The sequence below is a fragment of the Ranitomeya imitator genome, chromosome 1, assembly GCF_032444005.1.
Source record: "Ranitomeya imitator isolate aRanImi1 chromosome 1, aRanImi1.pri, whole genome shotgun sequence".
Lineage (NCBI taxonomy): Eukaryota > Metazoa > Chordata > Amphibia > Anura > Dendrobatidae > Ranitomeya > Ranitomeya imitator.
In genome coordinates this window covers 316,060,253-316,088,217 of record NC_091282.1, presented here as the reverse complement: position 1 = coordinate 316,088,217, position 27,965 = coordinate 316,060,253, and the positions used below count along the sequence as shown (strand labels likewise).

Genomic DNA, 27,965 nt, shown 5'->3' with positions numbered 1-27,965 from the left:
GAGTACTTGTGGGCAAATCACATACTGGCGGTCCCGTGCTTGCTGCTCCCTGCACCGGAGAGTCCTCACAGCACACAGTTCGGGCGATGTGAGGATTCACAAGTTTGTAGTCACATAGAGTAACTGCAGACTTGTAGCTTAAGACTGGACAATCCCTTTAAAATGATCATAACTGTATGTTGTTTGATCACTGCTTCTCTTTTACCTCAATCTTTAATTTACAGCTTACGCTAGGCTCATGTTTGTACATGTGCGGATGTATGAAATATGCATTGAACGTATGCGTCAAAAACGTATTCTAGTGTGTGCCATGAGTCAACCTTTGTCTGTCTGAATTTCAAGGTATGCGCTGAACATATGTAATACATCCATCTATTTCTATATACTTTTTACAAAAGAAAAACTTATTTTTTTATTCTTTTCTCAACTAGTTTTACTAGTAAAGACAGGAAAACATTTTTGATGCACAGAAACATACTGAAAGACATTTTAATACATCTCCCATTGGGAACAAGGATGTAAAAATGTATCCGTCTTTTTTATTTTTGGGAACAAAAATTGTGTACTGTAGTCAAATATGGTTTTCCAAAAACATGCAACACAATTTAAAACAGACAAAACCGTCCAAGAACACTTTTTTTTAACTACGTCTCCCCTTTTTAATCCATGCATATGTGTCAAATACATCTGACGTATATGTCCAGTGAAATGGACTGTACAAATGTGAACCTAGCCTTATCCTGCCATCATAACTTGCTACTTTCACATGCAGACCTTCCAAAGGTATGTAATCAAAGAATGAAACAGGTCACTGCCTCCATCATAATAAGAACACTCATCTGCTGCAGTTAAGATAACGATTGATACATAAGGCTGAATGCAAGCGAGAAAATGTTCAGATGTCAGGAAAACTCACCAAACAATACCGGGATTCAGTTGCCATTTCTTGTGTTATCCACAGACAGGAAGTATTTTAATCATGTATCTGCAATTTATTGTGAGCTTACCTTCGAATTTATGTTCAGAGATCGGAGTGAAGGAACAGCAATTAGACTGAAGCGTTCATAAAGATACTCATTTGACGAGCTCCCTTTTAAGAGAGCAAATGGAATAAGGTACAGCTCTCCCTCTAATACCAGCACCAGCTGTCGGTGTCTCCCCACAGGCCCGCTGGAATGCATGAGTCCCTATAGAGATGAAATATAAAGCATCCTATTACTCCAGCAGATGCTCTGTCATGCAATCACACAAAGATAACATTTTATTAAAAGTTTCATTTCTATCACATCACATATAAATATTAATTACCATAGAAGTTTGACCTTGGCATTTTAGTAAAGTGGTTGCAAAAGGACAAAACATTATCTTTGCCATTATTTTACAATTCTTGTGCCTTTGAGTAAACTAAGGATTTTCTTTAATTTAATTTTACATTTGTCATTATAATGGAGTATACATTACAACAAAATATGTCGACAGAAAAAAATAGATTTTGTCTTGTTCAAAATTGGCAAAGGCGAACGCCAAATTCTTGTAAGTTATATTTTCAGGAAAAGAACAAAACAAAAATAATTTTCAGCATGGAAACAATCAACATCAGAGGTTAGTAATTGGTTTTAGACTTTGTGTTTCTACATTTCCAGATAAAACAAGATGTATTCCTTCAGATAGTGAGCAGCTGTTAGGCCAGAAATACAGATTAGATACTTGTTGGCCAAACCATGATTTGACTAATTCAGCCAACAGCCACCTTGGCTGGTTCTCCCAAACACAGGAGCGCTTGTTTAGCCGAACACACCATGTCAGCTTATCTCTGGGAGACCTTCGATCAGCAGTCTGAAATCAGACAAGCAGGATAAATATTTTGACTGAGAAATTGTTCGGGGCTCCCATACATATTAGTCTAAACCTGAAAATACTGGGGGATATGGCCAGCAGTCAAATGTGTGTGGGGGGCTTAAGAAGCTTGACTAAAAGCACATTTTACCATGCACCAGGAGATAGGAGTAGAGACAATAAGTAAGAGGGCTAAAGATGCATTTAGAAGTGCATATTTCGGCCCGTAAGTGAAAGCTTATCCGCTATATACAAGTCATTCAGCTCCTGTTTAATGGCATGTTCACTCAGGCCCACACAAAGTATGAGGGAAGAATGATTGTTAATGTGAGCGGTTTGTCCCAATACTCCATACATACGATCCAATCTTCACTTCTTTGTGCATGTCACGATTTCTATGTTGGGGAAACTACATTTTCTTCTGTGGGTCTGGACTATCCAAGGTGCCCTGGTCATTAGGATGGTGATCCCAGTGAGTCAGCTTTCCCCTGTGAACCAGCACTGGCAGGAGTCAGTGTTTGGAGCCGAAGCTCCTGAAAGGTAACTCCAGGTAACAAGGGGTTACAGGCAGACACGGATCTGCTATTGGAACAGACTGTCGATGTGTTCCATTGATCTATGTAATGAACTGTTTGTGTTATGCTTTATGATGTCTAATAAACCGAATAAGACTATTTACGTGGAGAAACCGTGCCTGAGTGCTTAAATCCCGTGCCAAGCGAGTGTTCCCCAACCCACCCAGGTAGCATTTCACCACAGTATATTTTTGAGTAAAACGTAAATTGTACCAGGAGTGGCATAAGGTCACCCAAAAACAGTGTGAAAGACTGGTGGAAAGCATGCCAAGACGCATGAAAGCTGTGATTAAAAATCATGGTTAATTCCACAAAATATTGATTTTTGAACTCTTCCTGAGTTAAAACATTAGTATTGTTGTTTCTAAATGATTCTGATCTTCTTTTTTGCATTATGTTTGGTCTGCAAGCAATGCATTTTTTGTTATTTTGACTATTTCTCATTTTCAGAAAATAAATACAAAATTTATTGCTTGGAAATTCGGAGACATGTTGTCAGTAGTTTATAGAATAAAAGAACAATTTACATTTTACTCAAAAATATACCTATAAAGAGAGAAATCAGACAAACTAAAAACTTTGCAGTGGTCTCTTAATTTTTGTCAGATCTGTATATATATATATATATATATATATATATGTATATATATAGTATATTATATGCATGAAAAAATATATATACGTATGCATATTTGCAGATTCAGATATATAAATCACTCTCCTTTACGTGTGCAGATTTGTGTTGAATACAGAAAAGAAACTACAGGCCGAGGTTCTCTTGCATACATAGTGATACATAAGCGTGGCATGATAGTCTAACACATCATATTGAGTGCGGTACTGATGCTTTCCCAAGAATTGTACATAATTTACTGGAATCTCCTACTTGTGCTCATTTGGCATCCCAAGCTCATGTCAGTGTATGTGCTAGAAACAGATTTAGGGTCAGCCATGCTGACATTAAGCTGCCTCAGGAGACTTCATGAGAAACCTCTTCACTTCATTCTGACAAATTGTTTACAAAAACCAATAGTTCCTTGAGGGAGGCATCCGTAGACCAAAGCCCATGGTTGCTCACATTCTCTGAAGCAAAATTTACCAGTATTTGCTCAATCTTTCCTTTCCCTGCACAGCAGGAGCTGACAAGAAGTATCTTCCCACTACTGGGAAGTATTCTCCAGAAATATTTTCCTTCTATATTACGTTTGACTTAGTGCTCTCAAAGCATTAGCTCCAGATAACTTTTAGCAGCTACTGTAAGTCATAGTGACAAGTGCCTAACCACAGTTCCAATTTAGAAGAAACCCCTGAGGTTTGGTATTATGGTTTATGGAAGACGCATGAAAGGGCTGCGCAAATGAAATAACAAAGAACATTTGCATTTCTCTTCCATTTACAGTCACTAAATAAAATAAAATCCCTAAGATGAAGACCCTACGAATACATTAATATTAATGAGCGAGGGGAAATCAAGTAACACTTGTGCGTTCATATGAGAGGAATATGCAGATATTCATGTAAACAGGAACAGATTTATAGTAGCAATATCATACAGAAGTGAAACATGCATATCATTAAATGCAATGTGTAATATACAGTAACCATCCTTATTATAACACCGCTATAATGCGCCATCTTAGCTCTTCATTTCAACCAGTCCTACAAGGTAAGAGGTTCAGCAGGCCAGAGTAGGGTGTTCTTTCTTCCTTCATTCATTTTTATTAAGAAGGAAAATGAAAAATAAAATTAGTGACTTGAGCCAAAAACAACAGTTTGTAAAGTATTAACTTGTTGTTTGTGCTATGTGAGCCTTCAAATTGAAAGAAAGAAAAATGGGTAGCACTCCCCGATCCTTAAAAATATGTATCCCTTATTCAATCACCATTAAAATATCTTCATGGCCCGGGAGTGTGAGGATAGGAGTCAGAACCTGCATACTCCTGTCCTCACACTCCCGGGCCATGAAGATATTTTAAGGATCGGTGAGTGCTACCCATTTTTCTTTCTTTCAATGGACAATATTTACATGTTTTTTCTGAGGGGCACCCGAGATCCGTAGGCACAGCCTCAATCCGCACATTGCATCGAAGGTGCACAGATCCAGTAAAGTCGGCAGTGCTGTCTACTTTTTACCTTTGGCTTAGTGGAATACAATACTTCTTATTTTCTAGCTGCAAATAAAACTTGTTGGCCTTGATGTATCATAGTGTGTCCAAATCTGGCATAAAACACTTTGGGAAGATGTAACATTTTTGCACAACTCGAGGTTGGAGTATAGAGCTTTGCCTGACTCAAACAACACGGGCAGAGCTGGTGCAGGAAGAGGGCAGAAAGGGACGTGATGCCACAGTTCCTCTAATTTATGATGAGCTGTGGTGTACCTTACGCAAGAAAGTTTACTGGCTTAATTAATAACTGAGGCAGGCAAGTGGAACAATATTTGACAGGGAGTTCTCTAGCAGGCAACCCTACCACCAAATAAAAGTGCCACATATTCATGTTCAGGTTAGGAAAATACATAAAGTTCACCCTTTCTCCATCGTATCTACAATATTCATCTAATAATATACACTGTGTGAAGGCAATTGGGTATTTTGACCATATCATCATTTTTATGCATATTTTCCAACTCCATGCTGTATAAGCTTGAATGCTTATTTGATGAAGCAGATCAAGTGATGTGTATTTATCAGGATGTGCAGAACTATTTGGCAGCTTGATTTCCTCAACAAGATTGAAAAAAAAAAAGGAAATTTAACATTCTGAAAACTCAAAAATTGTTAAACGTCTCACAGAGAGAGATGCAGTACTCTTGAAATTGCTAAGATATTGGGGTGTGATTATAGAACCATCAAAAGTTAACACGATTAGAAAAAAGTGTTGAGAAAAAAAAACATTGCACATAAACTGGCAATAATTCAAGTAGAATAAAATGTAATCAGACCAGGAACCTATTATCCTCCAGTGCTGTCATATTCCAAAACTGCAATCTTTCCGGATTGCCCAGACGAACAAGGTGTTCAGTGCTCCGATGGCTGAAACTGACCACCTCTGAGCAAGTCAGAGAAGTAGAAGCGGCAAGATCGGCCAAGAAATATCTAAAGACAGGTATTTCAAAGATTTATGGACTGATGAGATGGGAGAGCCTCCTTAAGGACCAAATGGATGTGCCCGTGGCTTGATCAATAACGGTACAAACCTTCACTACGACGCTAGCAAAGTGGAGGTGGGGATATATTATTAAAGATGAGCTAGTTGGACCTTTCCAGATTGAAGATGGACTAAAATTCAACTCCCAAACCAACTCCCAGTTTTTAGAAGACACATTCTTCAAGCCATGGATGCAGGAAAAAGTCTGGATCTTTCAAGAAAACCAAGATTTTTATGCAGTACAATTCTCCATGGCATATATGGTAGTCTCCACTATTTGGCTGCCAGTAAAGATAAAAAAATAATGACATGGCCTCTCTGTCAACTGACCAAAACCCTATGGTGAACTTGTGGGCCCTTCTTTAACAGGAGATTTATGGTGAAGGAAAACAGTCAACCTCGCTGATCAGTGTCTGAGTTGCTGTGGTTGGCGCTGCCCAAAATGTTGATTGTCAGAAGCTTAAGAAACTGATAGACTCCATGGATGGAAGGCTTATGACTGCTATTGAAAAGAAGAGTGGCTATATTAGTCACAGATTTTTTTTTCAAATGTCAGAAATGTTTTTTGTTGTACATTTTGAGTTGTTTGATTATTATTCTCAGTTTAATTCACGAAAATAAACAATTAATTTTTTTATTTAGTTAAATGGTAATTCTACACACTAATAGTTGCCAATAATTCTGAACACATAGATATTAACATTAGAAAGACAAAACCTCACTTTTACAGACAGTACTGAAGATGTTTAATTATAAAATTAATTATCAAAAATACAAATTACTTAATAATTGTGCACACAGTGTACTTGAACACTCTAATTTCCCAAAATACTTTTCATAATGTGGAGTCCATAACTGAATCCCATAGCCAAGATGGTTCTTAGGCTTCTTTCACACTAGCATTGGAATCTCCCCGTCGCAATGCGTCGGGGAGAGATTCCGACGCTAGCGTTTGCTGCATTGCACAATGGAGGCAGCGGATGCATTTTTCCGGCGCATCCGCTCCCCCATTGTAAGGTGCGGGGAGGTGGGGGCGGAGTTCCGGCCGCGCATGCGCGGTCGGAAAAAGAGGTCCGTCGGGAGAAAAAAATGTTACATGTAGGGTTTTTTTCTACCGACGGTCCGCCAAAGCACGACGCATTCGTCGCAAGACGGATGCGAAGTGTGCAAATCCGTCGCAAATGCGTCGTCAATAGAAGTGTATGGGGAAAAAACGCATCCTGCAAGCACTTTTGCAGGATGCGTTTTTTCTGCAAAACGACGCATTGTGACGGATTTAAAAAAACGCTAGTGTGAAAGTAGCCTTACAAGTGATTTTTAGAGTAGCTCTAATACATTGGTTTCACGGGAATTTATTTCTATTTATACTCAGTCTAAAATCTTGTTTCTTTTGCAGCAGCTGCTTGACATTGAGTATTGCTGCTTAGCTTTCTGGTAATCAGAATACCCATGTCTTTCTTGTGTTATGTAGTCCCTGGAATATTTCCATTTGCAGAATATGTAGCAATACGATTACTGCGGCCTAGGTGTATTACTTTACATTTATAAACTTTAAAATGAATCTGCCATGAATTGTAAGATTCACAGGTCTCCCTGATAATGAGCCATGCAGCTAACATGTGCCCCCAAAATAAAAAATGACATATTAAAAAATATTAAAATGATAAAATACAAATAAAATGTAAAAAAATATTGTTTTTTTAAATTGAAAGATATAAAAAGTACATATCTCTCTGTTTCCTACCTACAGCAATCGAAGACATTCAGCTTGAAATGAAACATTTTTTCATAGGTGTCAGGTGCTGGTACGTTAGTACGCGTTAATATTCTTGGCTATGTAGGATATACGTTGAGAAAACATAAAATAATAATTAACATTATACACTAATTGGTGATATTATTCAAACAATCTAGCATTGTCAGAATTTTTCTAGTGAAACTTCCAATACCTGTCTATGACCAATGCACCCAATTTCACAAATTTTGCCAGTCTGGCCATAGTTAAGGTTATTTGTGCAGCATCATGCGAATAAGATATATCTCCAGGTCCACTGATACCTCTCCAGTGATTGTTTACTGACTGCTGCAGTGAAGTAACGCTGCTCCAGTGATTGTTTACTGGCTGCTGCAGTGAAGTAACGCTGCTGCAGTGAAGTAACGCTGCTCCAGTTATTGTTTACTGGCTGCTGCAGTGAAGTAACGCTGCTCCAGTTATTGTTTACTGGCTGCTGCAGTGAAGTAACGCTGCTCCAGTTATTGTTTACTGGCTGCTGCAGTGAAGTAACGCTGCTCCAGTGATTGTTTACTGGCTGCTGCAGTGAAGTAACGCTGCTCCGGTTATTGTTTACTGGCTGCTGCAGTGAAGTAACGCTGCTCCGGTTATTGTTTACAGGCTGCTGCAGTGAAGTAACGCTGCTCCGGTTATTGTTTACAGGCTGCTGCAGTGAAGTAACGCTGCTCCAGTTATTGTTTACTGGCTGCTGCAGTGAAGTAACGCTGCTCCAGTTATTGTTTACTGGCTGCTGCAGTGAAGTAACGCTGCTCCAGTGATTGTTTACTGGCTGCTGCAGTGAAGTAACGCTGCTCCAGTTATTGTTTACAGGCTGCTGCAGTGAAGTAACGCTGCTCCAGTTATTGTTTACAGGCTGCTGCAGTGAAGTAACGCTGCTCCAGTTATTGTTTACAGGCTGCTGCAGTGAAGTAACGCTGCTCCAGTGATTGTTTACTGGCTGCTGCAGTGAAGTAACGCTGCTCCAGTTATTGTTTACTGGCTGCTGCAGTGAAGTAACGCTGCTCCAGTTATTGTTTACAGGCTGCTGCAGTGAAGTAACGCTGCTCCAGTTATTGTTTACAGGCTGCTGCAGTGAAGTAACGCTGCTCCAGTTATTGTTTACAGGCTGCTGCAGTGAAGTAACGCTGCTCCAGTTATTGTTTACAGGCTGCTGCAGTGAAGTAACGCTGCTCCAGTTATTGTTTACAGGCTGCTGCAGTGAAGTAACGCTGCTCCAGTGATTGTTTACTGGCTGCTGCAGTGAAGTAACGCTGCTCCAGTTATTGTTTACTGGCTGCTGCAGTGAAGTAACGCTGCTCCAGTGATTGTTTACTGGCTGCTGCAGTGAAGTAACGCTGCTCCAGTTATTGTTTACAGGCTGCTGCAGTGAAGTAACGCTGCTCCAGTTATTGTTTACTGGCTGCTGCAGTGAAGTAACGCTGCTCCAGTGATTGTTTACTGGCTGCTGCAGTGAAGTAACGCTGCTCCAGTTATTGTTTACAGGCTGCTGCAGTGAAGTAACGCTGCTCCAGTTATTGTTTACTGGCTGCTGCAGTGAAGTAACGCTGCTCCGGTTATTGTTTACTGGCTGCTGCAGTGAAGTAACGCTGCTCCAGTTATTGTTTACTGGCTGCTGCAGTGAAGTAACGCTGCTCCGGTTATTGTTTACTGGCTGCTGCAGTGAAGTAACGCTGCTCCAGTTATTGTTTACAGGCTGCTGCAGTGAAGTAACGCTGCTCCAGTTATTGTTTACTGGCTGCTGCAGTGAAGTAACGCTGCTCCAGTTATTGTTTACTGGCTGCTGCAGTGAAGTAACACTGCTCCGGTTATTGTTTACTGACTGCTGCAGTGAAGTAACGCTGCTCCAGTTATTGTTTACTGGCTGCTGCAGTGAAGTAACGCTGCTCCAGTTATTGTTTACTGGCTGCTGCAGTGAAGTAACGCTGCTCCAGTTATTGTTTACTGGCTGCTGCAGTGAAGTAACGCTGCTCCAGTTATTGTTTACTGACTGCTGCAGTGAAGTAACGCTGCTCCAGTTATTGTTTACTGGCTGCTGCAGTGAAGTAACGCTGCTCCAGTTATTGTTTACAGGCTGCTGCAGTGAAGTAACGCTGCTCCAGTTATTGTTTACTGGCTGCTGCAGTGAAGTAACGCTGCTCCAGTTATTGTTTACAGGCTGCTGCAGTGAAGTAACGCTGCTCCAGTTATTGTTTACTGGCTGCTGCAGTGAAGTAACGCTGCTCCAGTTATTGTTTACTGACTGCTGCAGTGAAGTAACGCTGCTCCAGTGATTGTTTACTGGCTGCTGCAGTGAAGTAACACTGCTCCAGTTATTGTTTACAGGCTGCTGCAGTGAAGTAACGCTGCTCCAGTGATTGTTTACTGGCTGCTGCAGTGAAGTAACGCTGCTCCAGTTATTGTTTACTGGCTGCTGCAGTGAAGTAACGCTGCTCCGGTTATTGTTTACTGGCTGCTGCAGTGAAGTAACGCTGCTCCGGTTATTGTTTACTGGCTGCTGCAGTGAAGTAACGCTGCTCCAGTGATTGTTTACTGGCTGCTGCAGTGAAGTAACGCTGCTCCAGTTATTGTTTACAGGCTGCTGCAGTGAAGTAACGCTGCTCCAGTTATTGTTTACTGGCTGCTGCAGTGAAGTAACGCTGCTCCAGTTATTGTTTACTGGCTGCTGCAGTGAAGTAACGCTGCTCCAGTGATTGTTTACTGGCTGCTGCAGTGAAGTAACGCTGCTCCAGTGATTGTTTACTGGCTGCTGCAGTGAAGTAACGCTGCTCCAGTTATTGTTTACTGGCTGCTGCAGTGAAGTAAAGCTGCTCCAGTGATTGTTTACTGGCTGCTGCAGTGAAGTAACGCTGCTCCAGTTATTGTTTACAGGCTGCTGCAGTGAAGTAACGCTGCTCCAGTTATTGTTTACTGGCTGCTGCAGTGAAGTAACGCTGTTCCAGTTATTGTTTACTGGCTGCTGCAGTGAAGTAACGCTGCTCCAGTGATTGTTTACTGGCTGCTGCAGTGAAGTAACGCTGCTCCAGTGATTGTTTACTGGCTGCTGCAGTGAAGTAACGCTGCTCCAGTGATTGTTTACTGGCTGCTGCAGTGAAGTAACGCTGCTCCAGTTATTGTTTACAGGCTGCTGCAGTGAAGTAACGCTGCTCCAGTTATTGTTTACTGGCTGCTGCAGTGAAGTAACGCTGCTCCGGTTATTGTTTACTGGCTGCTGCAGTGAAGTAACGCTGCTCCGTTTATTGTTTACTGGCTGCTGCAGTGAAGTAACGCTGCTCCAGTGATTGTTTACTGGCTGCTGCAGTGAAGTAACGCTGCTCCAGTTATTGTTTACTGGCTGCTGCAGTGAAGTAACGCTGCTCCAGTGATTGTTTACTGGCTGCTGCAGTGAAGTAACGCTGCTCCAGTGATTGTTTACTGGCTGCTGCAGTGAAGTAACGCTGCTCCAGTTATTGTTTACTGGCTGCTGCAGTGAAGTAACGCTGCTCCAGTTATTGTTTACTGGCTGCTGCAGTGAAGTAACGCTGCTCCAGTGATTGTTTACTGGCTGCTGCAGTGAAGTAACGCTGCTCCAGTTATTGTTTACTGGCTGCTGCAGTGCAGTAACGCTGCTCCAGTTATTGTTTACTGGCTGCTGCAGTGAAGTAACGCAGCTCCAGTGATTGTTTACTGGCTGCTGCAGTGAAGTAACGCTGCTCCAGTGATTGTTTACTGGCTGCTGCATTGAAGTAACTTCAACAACAACACTGCAGCCAGCCACGTGGCTCAGTGGCACTGCCAATGTAGATTACATGAGCTGCTGAGTCAAGTGATTGGCTGTAGCACTGTACATGTGACTTTGCCAAAGCAGCCAGTAGCCAATCACCAGAGCTGTAGGGGTGAGTGCTGGCTGTTGCTAATTTTTTTTCACACAGATACGCTAATGGCTTTCAGGATGCTGAAAGTGGAAGACTCCTTCAACATTTGTATTTGACCACCTTGGCTTGTTTAATGAGCTGATTATATTTATATACCTCTACTAATATAGTCAAAGTGACTTTCAAGAAGCTTTCATGTCAGCTACTTCAACGACTAGGTTAATTTAGTAGAACCAATGAACTTTGATTTTTTTCTAATTTTCTCTAAACATGTAATGATGAAAAGTTGAATACATCCTACACCGTCCTTGTGAATTATTCAACAACTAATTAATTCCTACTGAGACGATTCTGCTGACTGAAGTACGTGAAATGTTAGTCTTAGATCGGTCATTGGATTCCTGTTAAATACCAGCCGCTCTGTGCTCAAAATTTTCCTACCCATTCGAATACTTTACCAAAGAGTGCTCTAAGGTAGAAATATCCAGGAGACATGTTTTCATAAAATGTATTTAATAGACTTTTATTAGAAAGACAACCTTGACCAAAATGTCTTAGAAGAATTTATTGAGTAGTTCGCAATGCACATACTCCCAATGTTTGAAGGGTTAGGCTAGGTTCACACTTGCATTGTGCAGTCTGTTCAACAAATCCGTTAAACGGACTGCAATAACGCAAGTGCCGAGTTTGGACTGCGCTAGCAGTGCGCTAGCAGTGACGGACCCGGAAACGCTGCAGCCCGCGTCTCGGGTCTGTCACTCAATGATGGCACATCGCTAGCGCACGCCCACTGTGGGCGTGCGCTAGCGATGCATTCGCCATTGCAAGTAATGGCGGCGTTAACGGACTACGTTACACCGCATTATGCCGCGGTGTAACGTAGTCCGTTAAACAGGTTCACACAACGCAGTGTGAATCCAGCCTTAGCATTCACAAATGTACTGCGTTCTGAGCAGCGCCCCCTTAAAGGAGTTGTCTGGAACTATTTGATTTTTTTTACTATGAACCTAAAAGCTAACAGACATGTAGTTGCTACCTACATGCCTGTTCTGCCCAGCGCACATCTCTTTTGGGACAGACCACTCCTGTTGGCGATTTTGTGGCTTCCACTGACATCCCATCAAGCGAGCAACAGCTGCTGATGTCATGCTAATTGACAGTCAGCTACTGGTTGCCCAACTGTGGGGAGACGGGTGTCAATCAGCATGATATTGGCAGTCATGTCCTGTCGATAGAGCAGCCTGGAAGAGGAAGAGCTGTTTTTGACATGAAGCAGCAGAATCGCCAGCAGGAGAGGTCACTGATCACTCTGTACCGGCAGAGATTTGTAGTGGACAGAACAGGAAGGTAGTTAGCAACAACCTCCCTGTTAGCTCATAGTAAAGGCCCATAGTAAAAAAAAATGCATCTTCCTTATTGTAGATGAGTAATACAACTCGCAATAAATCATACAAAGTTTCAGAGATATGTCCTTAATCATTACAAAAAATGAGGACATGGTCTTAAACAACATGAATATAGGACCTGCACTAACTGGGAAATCCTCATTTATGGGGAAGAATTGCAAGACTTTCATATAAGATGTATGGGGGCCTCTTATGGCTTTTTACACTCGGCCGTAATGCGCCTCCATACAGCTTCCAAGTTGGAAATGGGGAAACCATAAGCTACTACAATACCCGATGGTACCTCTAAATACTTATTTATGAAATTAAAGAGTTTACTTTTGCCTTACTCCACCACTAGGCCATATTTATGACAAGTAGTGCCTAACGGAACCATATAACATCATAAAAAATCCCTGTTGCTCCATAGTACGAAACTGGTAGCGACTCCCTGTGCTAGCATACAGGTTCCTGCATGTGTTAGACCACAACAGGGCTGCCAGCCATCCAAAAAATTACAGGACAGATCACTTTTTTAGTCTGTCCGTAAAAAAATAAGGCGTCCGTGATCACTTGATGCTGAAGAAACTTATACAGATTATTTTGATTGCAGTTATCATCATTTTACAGTTTACAGTGACTGCAGCTGATGTCTTAATAAGAGAATTTACGGCTGTATGTATCACTTAGAATCATGAAAATGTATTATGGTTTTCCATTGTTGGTCCATGATTTTTTAATACGCTGTCCAGAAAAAATAAAAAGTAATGTTGGCAACCCTGGACCGCATTCACACAGACTTTTTTGCACTCTCTCACTGACTACAATAAAAAGTAGTATGCCATGTGACCAACTTGTTTTTCTGTACAGAGTTAGGTTCAAAGTATTATTCAGATTTGCGTTTCCATAAAGCTGGGGCTGTGAAATTCTAACAACTTTTATGCTGAATGTAGTTTAAAAAAAACTTTTCTTTTCATTTTCATGTCATGACCTAATGACCTATTAGAAAACAAAATCTTACACACTGGCCTATAAATTAGGACTCCGACAAGGACACTGGCAGCAGAAGACTGTCTAAGGCTACTTTCACACTAGCGTCGGACTCGGCCCATCGCAGTGCGTCGGGCCGACGTACCGACGCTAGCAGTGAATGCGCCGCACAACGGGGGCAGCGGATGCATTTTTCCAGCGCATCCGCTGCCCCATTGTGAGATACTGGGAGGTGAAGGCAGAGTTCCAGCCGCGCATGCGCGGTCGGAAATGGCGGACCGTCGGCAGCAAAAAACATGTAACGTTTTTTGCTCCCGGCGGTCTGCCACAACACGGCGCAACTGTCGCACGATGGTTGCGACTTGTGTCAATGCGTCGCTAATGTTAGTCTATGGGGAAAAAACGCATCCTGCAGACAACTTTGCAGGATGCGTTTTTTCCCATAAACCACGCATTGCGACGTATTGAAAAAAACGCCAGTGTGAAAGTAGCCTAAGGCCTTATCTTTAGTATAGAAAGCCTTCTGAACTCCAAAATGTTAAAGGTAATTGTAAAGGGAGTGGAAGGAGGTGAATTTTGATATCAGCCATACTGAATGGTGGGTCTTGTGTTATCTACTGTCTATAGAGGTGTCACCTTTAATTTTAATCCCATCCTGCCTGTGATGATAATGAGACTTTTGAAAAATCTTATGTACCTAAAGACCAGTGTGAAACTTGCATAATTTCTGTGTTGTTGTTTTTTATAAAATTATCCAAAATTTAAAACAAACATTTCACCTTAGGCCTGATTTAATCAATAGGTCACTTCTTGACTATAACTTCCCTGTAAAGCCTATCTGTACTGTATAAGCTAACAATGCCGATAGGGCAACAAGTGCGGCCCTCATTACTCTGACATTTCTCAGTTTGCTCTAAAGACATGACTTGATCCTGAGACCTTCGCTATATCCAGGGAAGCCTTACGTCTATCAGTAGAATATTTCAGTTTGCCGCTGCTGCATTTCTGTGCCTTTGAAGACGTTAAACATGATCTGTTTATATCTAAAACTAAAAATGATATGACCAGCGCAACAATTTTGGAAAATTAAATTACTGTTTGGCACTAAGCTGCATTCAGATGGACTCAGCCGGAGCCGGGAGCGCAGGCCCAGCTTCCATAGCGAGGTTTATTGTGAGAATTATGGAGAATCCTTGACTTGCATTGTCTTCATTTGTTTTTATTTGTTTCCTCCGTAACCACAAGAGACATAAATTATTTTACAGCTTATATCCTACAGACACAAATGTATATTTTTTCTCGTTTGGATGTTGGAAGCTTTACAAATGAAGCTTTTTATCCTTGAGGGGTGAAGTGGGATTTGATTTAATTTTTCATGATGTTTCATGTTGGATGCTGTGTGCTTCTTGAAGATGCAGTCAGTGAAAGTGTTGCTTCACTTATGACAGCAAAGGACACAGTGCTTTGAGGAAGAACCATAGTGTAGTTATCACCTAAGGCAAACATTAAATCAACTACTGGTATGATGCCAGGGGTACCATTCAATTTTCAGTGTTTGTGGATTAACGCGGTTAACAATTACATTTTAGGTAACTTTAACGCCGCTCTTTGATGATATCGGGACACAAATGAAAGTGTTGGCGTCTTTAACATCTTCTATTTCATGTCATTGTTGAATATTTTAAAGATTACATGGTTTTTTTCATCTTTTAGTTAAGTATATGATCTAAAAATTAATGGAAGAAGTATTTTTTATCATCTTCACTATATTAGAGACACCAGAGAGAAAAGTACATCAATGGGAACTCAGGCAAAATTACGCAACCATTGATGCAAAAACGACAAAAAGGGTTACAATATCGGGGCATTTCTAATGGTTATCTTCAATAAATGCGAAAGATATCAGACTTTAACTGCGGTTTTAGGACCAATATATTGCCTGAATGAATGGAAAAGGGATACATACACGGGCTTTTAATGGATATGTCGCAAATATCCAACCTATAGAGGCTGCGAATGTTTTATATGGGGGTGCACTATTTAAATATACATATTTTACATGGCTCGCTGTTCTCACTCTTAGAGGAGGTCGGCTGCTAAGTATTCCTCTCTATGACATCTATATGCCCTACAGAGAGCTCTGATTTAGGTCAGTTTCACACACCGGTAAAACGTACACGATTCTTGGCTTGAAAAACATTGCCAGACCACCAGGTTTACTCATACCTGTCTATGTGCCAGTGAGATCAGGACAAGTGGACCCGTGATCGGGCCAGTATTGCTACCAGAGCATGGCCCATGTTCCATGGATGTGTGAAACCGAACCCTTTCCAATACATCTAGATTCTGCAACAAACACATGAATTGGGGAAGATTTACTAAGCTTAGCAATGGGGAAGACTTACTTAGCTAAGCTTAGACCTCAGTCCAGAGCCACTCACCAACGTGAAATCAGATCTCATACTTTGCACTGACGAGCGGCAACACCCCAAAACATTGTGTCTGCAAATTGAGATTTGGCTTTTATCCTACGTCATATTGCAAGACTCATAGGAGTTCAAGTCCTCTTCCTAGGACTTTGAAGAGGAAATTTGCATACTAGACAGTCAAAAGACGCCTAAAGTTTATCATCCAGCATGAACCACTGTGATAAATTTGGAGTATATTAAGACTAAAGGTATCTTCACACTGAGCGACTTTAGAATGATAACGATAGCGATCCGTGACATTGCAGCGTCCTGGATAGCGATATCGTTGTGTTTGACATGCAGCAGCGATCAGGATCCTGCTGTGAGATCGCTGGTCGGAGCTAGAAGGCCAGAACTTTATTTCGTCACTGGATCACCCGCTGACATCGCTGAATCGGCGTGTGTGACGCCGATCCAGCGATGTCTTCACTTGTAACCAGGGTAAACATCGGGTTACTAAGCACAGGGCCGCGTTTAGTAACCCGATATTTACCCTGGTTACCTAAAAAAAACAAACATTACATACTTACATTCCGGTGTCTGTCGCGTCCCTCGCAGTCAGCTTCCCGCACTGACCCGATGTTTTCCCTGGTTACCCGGGGACCTCGGCATCGTTGGTCGCTGGAGAGCTGTCTGTGTGACAGCTCTCCAGCGACCACACAGTGACGCTGCAGCGATCGGCATCGTTGTCTATATCGCTGCAGCGTTGCTTAATGTGACATAGTAACATAGTAACATAGTTAGTAAGGCCGAAAAAAGACATTTGTCCATCCAGTTCAGCCTATATTCCATCATAATAAATCCCCAGATCTACGTCCTTCTACAGAACCTAATAATTGTATGATACAATATTGTTCTGCTCCAGGAAGACATCCAGGCCTCTCTTGAACCCCTCGACTGAGTTCGCCATCACCACCTCCTCAGGCAAGCAATTCCAGATTCTCACTGCCCTAACAGTAAAGAATCCTCTTCTATGTTGGTGGAAAAACCTTCTCTCCTCCAGACGCAAAGAATGCCCCCTTGTGCCCGTCACCTTCCTTGGTATAAACAGATCCTCAGCGAGATATTTGTATTGTCCCCTTATATACTTATACATGGTTATTAGATCGCCCCTCAGTCGTCTTTTTTCTAGACTAAATAATCCTAATTTCGCTAATCTATCTGGGTATTGTAGTTCTCCCATCCCCTTTATTAATTTTGTTGCCCTCCTTTGTACTCTCTCTAGTTCCATTATATCCTTCCTGAGCACCGGTGCCCAAAACTGGACACAGTACTCCATGTGCGGTCTAACTAGGGATTTGTACAGAGGCAGTATAATGCTCTCATCATGTGTATCCAGACCTCTTTTAATGCACCCCATGATACTGTTTGCCTTGGCAGCTGCTGCCTGGCACTGGCTGCTCCAGGTAAGTTTATCATTAACTAGGATCCCCAAGTCCTTCTCCCTGTCAGATTTACCCAGTGGTTTCCCGTTCAGTGTGTAATGGTGATATTGATTCCTTCTTCCCATGTGTATAACCTTACATTGACGGTACCTTAAGTTTACAATGTCTAAAAATGCAGTGCAAAAAAATACAGTTCATTGATTGTCAATTTAGAGTTTGAGCTTTCAGGCATGAATGAACTGTCACGAGATTACAAGGACATAAAAGGAAAACTGAATCATATTACAAAAGGTTTTTACTCCTTAAAAAAAGTCATACTTTACTCTACAGAGGATCTGTACCGACCTACTAAATCACATTCAATCATGTCATAAAGCGGGGTGAAATGAAATAAGGTGTATTCTTCCATAAAGTGCGCCGGATCACTCCTCTGAGTACTGACTTTAGTATCGAGAATAGAGAACTAATTCCAACATAATATTATACAACTTCAAATGCCTCCCCATAAATCTGAAATGTTCTGTAAAAGCTTTCTGCTCTGAAACATATGGTAAAGTAACGGTGCCATAAACATATGTGGCTGGGACGTAAAGCTGCACGAATTTAACATGATCTCATGCACTCTATAATTTCTATATAGCCAAAACAATAATTCACGCCCTTCCTCTAATGTGGTCCTGAGAAGACACCTATGGTACCTTCACACAGAGGCGGCAATGAGACCTCCGTATAAGCAGAAAGATTACAGATGGAGAATGTGTCTTCTAAGCCTGCTAAGTGAGGCTACACATGTACCATAGTGTCAGATTTTGGCCAGAAGACTTTTCGACAATTTATATCTCCAGCGACTCCTTGAATCACGGAGGGTTATTGATCCATGCTGATATTACAAATATTGGATGTAAGAAGCAATCTGTTCTTTCTCCCATGTGAAACATAAATGTTAAATGTTGTACACTGGGGTCTTTTCTTTTCCTACATCGCAATCAATACGAGAATCTAACCAAGGACGCATTAGAACGACCAGCTGAGCTCCAAAGCAGGACAATGCGGTGCTGTATATAACGGCTTTCTGCTTTTTATTGTGAAATCTGTAGGCACCAAAATATCCGCGCCCCATCAGGAACTCAGAAAACAGAAGGGCTGAGAAGGTTAACCTGATGACCTGCAGCAGATGAAAAACATAAGGGCACTAATGATAGGTTCAGGCTGATCATGGGAAAAACAGTGATCATAGCTTTACCCAAAACTTTATGGATTTTCATATGAATAGGTAGAAAGTTACCCTGGAACCTCAACAGAACAGTACAACTAATAGCGAATACTAATGAGAAAATTATCATCGAAGTTCAAGCATTTGGTAAAACTGATATTTTATTACTGAATTGTTGCTTTGACTACTTTTTATATGAAGAGGGAACGTTTCACGCCAACAGAATGTTCTAGATCAGAAGCTGAGCAGTTGATATATACGTTGAGGCTCACTATAACATATCTTTGATCATTCTGAGCTTCAGAGTCCAGTGGGAGGTCCTAGTCAGTGTCTGGCATATATATCTGCATAGACACCAAGCAGGACTATCCACTGGACTCCTACGTTTCTACAGTACATTGTGGTGCTCAGCTCCTGGTCTATAACATAGTGCCCATAGACTGTACAGCACGTTCAATCTAAAAGGCTCCGTTTAGTGTAACATACACATCAATTTTTATTTTTAGCCTAATCCAGCATTGAAATGACACAACTATACATGTTTCTTGAGATGGTGGTAAGATGCCAGACACTTCACTGAAGCATGGACATACAATAGATGGGGGCACTACACGCTCCCGTATTTGTATATGAGAGCTATAAAGACCGCAAGAAACACCCTGCTTCTAACAGTTATCTGGCACTCTTGCCCCATGTTATAAAACCTGCTGATTACTAATTAAGCCTGCCTTTATTTTTGCATTTTATGATATTGGACGGTGCTTTCGTGTGTATTTTGGATGCACTGACATGACGCTGCCTGGCCCTACACTGCTTAATAACACAGATAATTCTTATATAATCTGAAACAGCAAAGGCGATGAATATGTATGTAACGCTATAGGGGCAACTGTGAATACTGAGGATTGGCATCAATGCCCGCATGTGGCATGTGCATTGTTCTGACAGCATGGCAGAAGAGCAGATAATAATCCTCAGCCCTGAGAACAATGAACTCTGCTGTGTTGCTGTGCTGCCCCCTGCTTACTGGATTCGGCAAGTTTTACTGTGTAGATTATACTTGTAAAGAGAGATCTCAGAGTGGATTTACAATAAGAGGGTAATAAATCTTACCATTAACCTCACACTTCCTTAGGATAATATATTTTCTGGGTTTTTTTCTTCTAGAAGATAAAGTGAACTATGCAGAGAAGTGCATACATTGTACATGAGCAATCACTCTATCATTCTAGAATCTATATATAAGAAATGGGGACGTGGCATTTTGAGAAATGTATGTTACACGGGGCCCTTATCCCAGCTGCAATTATCGTGGTATTAATCAGTTATATGGTAGACTGCAGTGACCCCACATACCCAAGCTTCATGTATACTCATATTTGGCTACGACTGAGTGTTGAGCGTTGCATGGCATATTATGCTGAAAGTGACCATTGAAGTTATCACTACTTTGAAAAAGGGCCACAATCTGAAATGTGATCAATAGTATTATTAGAGGTGGGAGAATGGATTCGTAGGACCACAGTACAGAAGCTAGGGCAAAAATTTATGACTAGTGGACAGGAGCCCTGCAAATCGCTGCTTATCTGACGGCATCGGTGGCTCCTCTTTTGATTTTGCCGGGCTGGAGCAATGATGAGTCTACATCACGCCGCAGTGATCACGTCACCTTGCTAATCAGAAGAGGAGCCACGGATGCGGTTAGGGAAGTGACGATTTGCAGAGCTCTCATCCATCAGTCACAGAAAGGTACCAGTCTGCTGGACCAGAGTCCCATGAATTAATTCTCTAATTACTATAATACACTTTCATGGAAATTTACTATTGTCATGTCTGTAAACGATAATTGTCTGAATCACATGCCAATACCAGAACCTGAGAAATACACAGGGCTCGGCGGTGGTACACATGACCTTCTTCGTTCTCACCCACCCCAGGTTGTTCTTGCAGGAAGTTTCTATCTGTGACCATGGACTAAATGACAGGTAGCGCTCACAGGTGTGGTGCTTGAATTGGGCGTTATATTTTAATCAATAGTGGATAGCAAACTTTTTCTGTACAGACACTTCTTATATCCATTTGTTTTGGTGCAGTTATTTTTTTTATGGTGCGTAAATAGAATATAGGCCCAAAATAGTCAATTCCAATTTTCCTTAATTATCCTTAATTACATGAAATGTACACAATATTTTTTTTTTTATAAACTGGAATGCTTATGGAGCCACCCAAAATGTGCACATCATTATTTTGGATTGGTTCAGTCTATGTTTAAAATTGATGGGCTGCAGGTGTTTTTATTTTATGATTTTTACTGTATGTTTATATTTTTTAACTTTTCATGTTTTGTTACATTTTCCCTTTCAACTTTTTTTGCTTGTTATACAATAATTGTGAATAACAGAGACATGCAGGTCTATTATCAGAATATATGGTATATTATCACACCAGGGGGCAATGTAAACAAGGAATTCTATTGATACCCTCTAGACAGCCAGGTCTCATTAGACCATCTCAGCTAAAACATACCCCTTGAGAAAGGCAGAAGCCGAAACGCGCGTCGGGGGGGACAGGTGTGCGGTGTCTGCTCCTATATAAGATCTACATTGTCTACCTGGTATGTATATACTTTTCTATGCATAGATGTGGCTATAATTATTTATACCATGTGGTTTTCTTTGGTTACTCTTGACAATGGGCCATTTCTGCATGGCTTTCATTATATATGAGCTGTGCTCTGAGGGTAGTCTATGTGTACTGTTATTATGTAGATACCTATCACCTGTCCATGGTTTACATGCTTTGTGTAGTGCAGGGATTACTCTATCCCTCTGTCATGTTTTTATCTGGTAGTATGTAATAAAAGTTTTCTATATTTTCATTACCCTGGACTATTTGCTGCTCGTTCTTTCTTTCGGTGGTTTTGGTCATATTTTTGCAGTTGTCCACGATGATCCTTATTGTTGTCCCGCTTCACTAGAGATATAGAGATACCCTTAGTAGGTTCATTTAATTATGCTGGTGACTGCATTTTTATCCACATTTGTGTTGCAGCCAAGGAAAGTGCAGTATTGATTTTATTGAGCCCTGTGGCAGTGAACGGGTTAATGCAAGTGTAGATGTTGGAGAAAGCAATAGCAGCCTATAACGTAAAAACATTTAATAACACAGCTATAATTCCTTATGGAAGAGACTGCTGGAGACAATAGCGCAGCCGCAGTCGCTAAGAAAAGACACTATAGCATTGTTTTCAGCGGCTCCTTTGGGCACAGGCTCTATAATAAAAACATATAGCGGTCTCTCTTGGTCAGTGATGCTGTGGCAAATCATTAAAGTGGTTAATGATACAGAAATGGCTGCCAAACCGCTGCTAGAGAACATGGTTTCATCAATGAGTTACAAGGTACATGAATGCCAAACAACTCATCCAACACGGCCTAAAGGAATTCATGTTATACTGAGCGGATGGATAAGGCAGAGACTAAGATGATGGAGAGACGGATACATGGAAAGCATTTCTTATTTCAATTTCTGTTCAAATGCTTTCAGCTGTGTAGTCTGTAGCCTCAGCCAAGGACAGAAGCTTTGTTCTATTGCTCCAGAAGGGTATTTCTACGCATTTGTGATTATATCCGTCTGTGGTGCTGATCATCATATTGTTGGCAATGTTAGATATAAAACTTGTATATCCGGTGTGGTGCTGGTCATCATATTCTTGGCAATGTTAGATATAACACTTGTATATCCGGTGTGGTGCTGATCATCATATTCTTGGCAATGTTAGATATAACACTTGTATATCCAGTGTGGTGCTGATCCTTATATTCTTGGCAATGTTAGATATAACACTTGTATATCCGGTGTGGTGCTGATCATCATAGTCTTGGCAATGTTAGATATAACACCTGTATATCCGGTGTGGTGCTGATCATCATATTGTTGGCAATGTTAGATATAAAACTTGTATATCCGGTGTGGTGCTGGTCATCATATTCTTGGCAATGTTAGATATAACACTTGTATATCCAGTGTGGTGCTGGTCATCATATTCTTGGCAATGTTAGATATAACACTTGTATATCCGGTGTGGTGCTGATCATCATAGTCTTGGCAATGTTAGATATAACACCTGTATATCCGGTGTGGTGCTGATCATCATATTCTTGGCAATGTTAGATATAACACTTGTATATCCGGTGTGGTGCTGATCCTTATATTCTTGGCAATGTTAGATATAACACCTGTATATCCGGTGTGGTGCTGATCATCATATTCTTGGCAATGTTAGATATAACACTTGTATATCCGGTGTGGTGCTGATCATCATAGTCTTGGCAATGTTAGATATAACACCTGTATATCCGGTGTGGTGCTGATCATCATATTCTTGGCAATGTTAGATATAACACTTGTATATCCGGTGTGGTGCTGATCCTTATATTCTTGGCAATGTTAGATATAACACTTGTATATCCGGTGTGGTGCTGATCATCATATTCTTGGCAATGTTAGATATAACACCTGTATATCCGGTGTGGTGCTGATAATAATAATAATAATAATTATTTTTATTTATATAGCGCCAACATATTCCGCAGCGCTTTACAAATTATAGAGGGGACTTGTACATACAATAGACATTACAGCATAACAGAAATACAGTTCAAAACAGATACCAAGAGGAGTGAGGGCCCTGCTCGTAAGCTTACAAACTATGAGGAAAAGGGGAGACACGAGAGGTGGATGGTAACAATTGCTATAGTTATTCGGACCAGCCATAGTGTAAGGCTTGGGTGTTCATGTAAAGCTGCATGAACCAGTTAATTAATTTTTTTTTTTTTTTAATATAGGCCACACAGGGATCGTTAGGTTAATGCATTGAGGCGGTAGGCCAGTCTGAACAAATGAGTTTTTAGGGCACGCTTAAAACTGTGGGGATTGGGGATTAATCGTATTATCCTAGGTAGTGCATTCCAAAGAATCGGCGCAGCACGTGTAAAGTCTTGGAGACGGGAGTGGGAGGTTCTGATTATTGAGGATGCTAACCTGAGGTCATCAGCGGAGCGGAGGGCACGGGTAGGGTGGTAGACTGAGACCAGAGAGGAGATGTAGGGTGGTGCTGAGCCATGGAGTGCTTTGTGGATGAGGGTAGTAGTTTTGTACTGGATTCTTGAGTGGATGGGTAACCAGTGTAATGACTGGCACAAGGTAGAGGCATCGGTGTAACGGTTGGTGAGGAATATGATCCTGGCAGCAGCATTCAGGACAGATTGGAGCGGGGAGAGTTTGGTAAGAGGGAGGCCGATTAGTAGAGAGTTACAATAGTCCAGACGAGAATGAATAAGTGAAACAGTAAGAGTTTTTGCAGAGTCGAAAGTAAGAAAAGGGCGAATTCTAGAAATGTTTTTGAGATGCAGGTAAGAAGAGCGAGCCAGTGATCGGATGTGGGGGGTGAATGAAAGGTCAGAATCAAGGATGACCCCAAGGCAGCGGGCATGTTGCTTTGGAGTAATGGTGGAACCGCAAACGGAGATGGCAATGTCAGGCAAAGGTAGGTTAGTAGAGGGAGAAAACACGAGGAGTTCAGTTTTTGACAGGTTTAGTTTCAGATAGAGGGAGGACATGATGCTAGAGACAGCGGTAAGACAATCACTGGTGTTTTCTAATAAGGCAGGCGTGAGATCAGGAGAAGAAGTGTATAGTTGGGTGTCGTCAGCATAGAGATGGTACTGGAAGCCAAATCTACTGATTGTTTGTCCAATAGGGGCAGTATACAACGAGAAGAGTAGGGGGCCTAGGACTGATCCTTGAGGAACCCCAACAGTAAGGGGAAGGTGAGAGGAGGAGGAACCAGCGAAACATACAGTGAAGGATCGGTCAGAGAGATAGGAGGAGAACCAGGAGAGAACGGTGTCCTTGAGGCCGATGGAGCGGAGCATAGTGAGGAGGAGCTGATGATCCACAGTATCAAATGCTGCAGAGAGATCCAAGAGAATTAGCATGGAGTAGTGCTGATCATCATAGTCTTGGCAATGTTAGATATAACACCTGTATATCCGGTGTGGTGCTGGTCATCATATTCTTGGCAATGTTAGATATAACACTTGTATATCCGGTGTGGTGCTGGTCATCATATTCTTGGCAATGTTAGATATAACACTTGTATATCCGGTGTGGTGCTGATCATCATAGTCTTGGCAATGTTAGATATAACACTTGTATATCCGGTGTGGTGCTGATCATCATATTCTTGGCAATGTTAGATATAACACTTGTATATCCGGTGTGGTGCTGATCATCATATTCTTGGCAATGTTAGATATAACACTTGTATATCCGGTGTGGTGCTGATCATCATATTCTTGGCAATGTTAGATATAACACTTGTATATCCGGTGTGGTGCTGATCCTTATATTCTTGGCAATGTTAGATATAACACTTGTATATCCGGTGTGGTGCTGATCATCATAGTCTTGGCAATGTTAGATATAACACCTGTATATCCGGTGTGGTGCTGATCATCATAGTCTTGGCAATGTTAGATATAACACTTGTATATCCGGTGTGGTGCTGATCATCATATTCTTGGCAATGTTAGATATAACACTTGTATATCCGGTGTGGTGCTGGTCATCATATTCTTGGCAATGTTAGATATAACACTTGTATATCCGGTGTGGTGCTGATCATCATATTCTTGGCAATGTTAGATATAACACTTGTATATCCGGTGTGGTGCTGATCATCATATTCTTGGCAATGTTAGATATAACACTTGTATATCCGGTGTGGTGCTGGTCATCATATTCTTGGCAATGTTAGATATAACACTTGTATATCCGGTGTGGTGCTGATCATCATATTCTTGGCAATGTTAGATATAACACTTGTATATCCGGTGTGGTGCTGATCATCATATTCTTGGCAATGTTAGATATAACACTTGTATATCCGGTGTGGTGCTGATCATCATATTCTTGGCAATGTTAGATATAACACTTGTATATCCGGTGTGGTGCTGATCATCATATTCTTGGCAATGTTAGATATAACACTTGTATATCCAGTGTGGTGCTGATCCTTATATTCTTGGCAATGTTAGATATAACACTTGTATATCCGGTGTGGTGCTGGTCATCATATTCTTGGCAATGTTAGATATAACACCTGTATATCCGGTGTGGTGCTGATCATCATATTCTTGGCAATGTTAGATATAACACTTGTATATCCGGTGTGGTGCTGATCCTTATATTCTTGGCAATGTTAGATATAACACCTGTATATCCGGTGTGGTGCTGATCATCATATTCTTGGCAATGTTAGATATAACACTTGTATATCCGGTGTGGTGCTGATCCTTATATTCTTGGCAATGTTAGATATAACACCTGTATATCCGGTGTGGTGCTGATCATCATATTCTTGGCAATGTTAGATATAACACTTGTATATCCGGTGTGGTGCTGATCATCATAGTCTTGGCAATGTTAGATATAACACCTGTATATCCGGTGTGGTGCTGATCATCATATTCTTGGCAATGTTAGATATAACACTTGTATATCCGGTGTGGTGCTGATCCTTATATTCTTGGCAATGTTAGATATAACACTTGTATATCCGGTGTGGTGCTGATCATCATATTCTTGGCAATGTTAGATATAACACCTGTATATCCGGTGTGGTGCTGATCATCATAGTCTTGGCAATGTTAGATATAACACCTGTATATCCGGTGTGGTGCTGGTCATCATATTCTTGGCAATGTTAGATATAACACTTGTATATCCGGTGTGGTGCTGGTCATCATATTCTTGGCAATGTTAGATATAACACTTGTATATCCGGTGTGGTGCTGATCATCATAGTCTTGGCAATGTTAGATATAACACTTGTATATCCGGTGTGGTGCTGATCATCATATTCTTGGCAATGTTAGATATAACACTTGTATATCCGGTGTGGTGCTGATCATCATATTCTTGGCAATGTTAGATATAACACTTGTATATCCGGTGTGGTGCTGATCATCATATTCTTGGCAATGTTAGATATAACACTTGTATATCCGGTGTGGTGCTGATCCTTATATTCTTGGCAATGTTAGATATAACACTTGTATATCCGGTGTGGTGCTGATCATCATAGTCTTGGCAATGTTAGATATAACACCTGTATATCCGGTGTGGTGCTGATCATCATAGTCTTGGCAATGTTAGATATAACACTTGTATATCCGGTGTGGTGCTGATCATCATAGTCTTGGCAATGTTAGATATAACACTTGTATATCCGGTGTGGTGCTGATCATCATATTCTTGGCAATGTTAGATATAACACTTGTATATCCGGTGTGGTGCTGATCATCATATTCTTGGCAATGTTAGATATAACACCTGTATATCCGGTGTGGTGCTGATCATCATATTCTTGGCAATGTTAGATATAACACTTGTATATCCGGTGTGGTGCTGATCCTTATATTCTTGGCAATGTTAGATATAACACTTGTATATCCGGTGTGGTGCTGATCATCATAGTCTTGGCAATGTTAGATATAACACCTGTATATCCGGTGTGGTGCTGATCATCATATTCTTGGCAATGTTAGATATAACACTTGTATATCCGGTATGGTGCTGATCATCATAGTCTTGGCAATGTTAGATATAACACCTGTATATCCGGTGTGGTGCTGATCATCATAGTCTTGGCAATGTTAGATATAACACTTGTATATCCGGTGTGGTGCTGATCATCATAGTCTTGGCAATGTTAGATATAACACTTGTATATCTGGTGTGGTGCTGATCATCATATTCTTGGCAATGTTAGATATAACACTTGTATATCCGGTGTGGTGCTGGTCATCATATTCTTGGCAATGTTAGATATAACACTTGTATATCCGGTGTGGTGCTGATCATCATATTCTTGGCAATGTTAGATATAACACTTGTATATCCGGTGTGGTGCTGATCATCATATTCTTGGCAATGTTAGATATAACACTTGTATATCCAGTGTGGTGCTGATCCTTATATTCTTGGCAATGTTAGATATAACACTTGTATATCCGGTGTGGTGCTGGTCATCATATTCTTGGCAATGTTAGATATAACACCTGTATATCCGGTGTGGTGCTGATCATCATATTCTTGGCAATGTTAGATATAACACTTGTATATCCGGTGTGGTGCTGATCCTTATATTCTTGGCAATGTTAGATATAACACCTGTATATCCGGTGTGGTGCTGATCATCATATTCTTGGCAATGTTAGATATAACACTTGTATATCCGGTGTGGTGCTGATCAT

General features: G+C 41.1%; 1 protein-coding gene across 1 annotated transcript in view; it reads right to left on the bottom strand.

Moving 5' to 3' along the window:
* TTC28 (tetratricopeptide repeat domain 28) overlaps window positions 1–27,965 on the bottom strand; it is a 667,947-nt gene that overhangs the window by 36,856 nt on the left and 603,126 nt on the right. Inside the window, exon 14 of the mRNA XM_069758682.1 lies at window positions 1,008–1,187. Within this exon, the coding sequence (XP_069614783.1) occupies window positions 1,008–1,187 (180 nt within the window). The remainder of the gene's footprint in view (window positions 1–1,007; window positions 1,188–27,965) is intronic.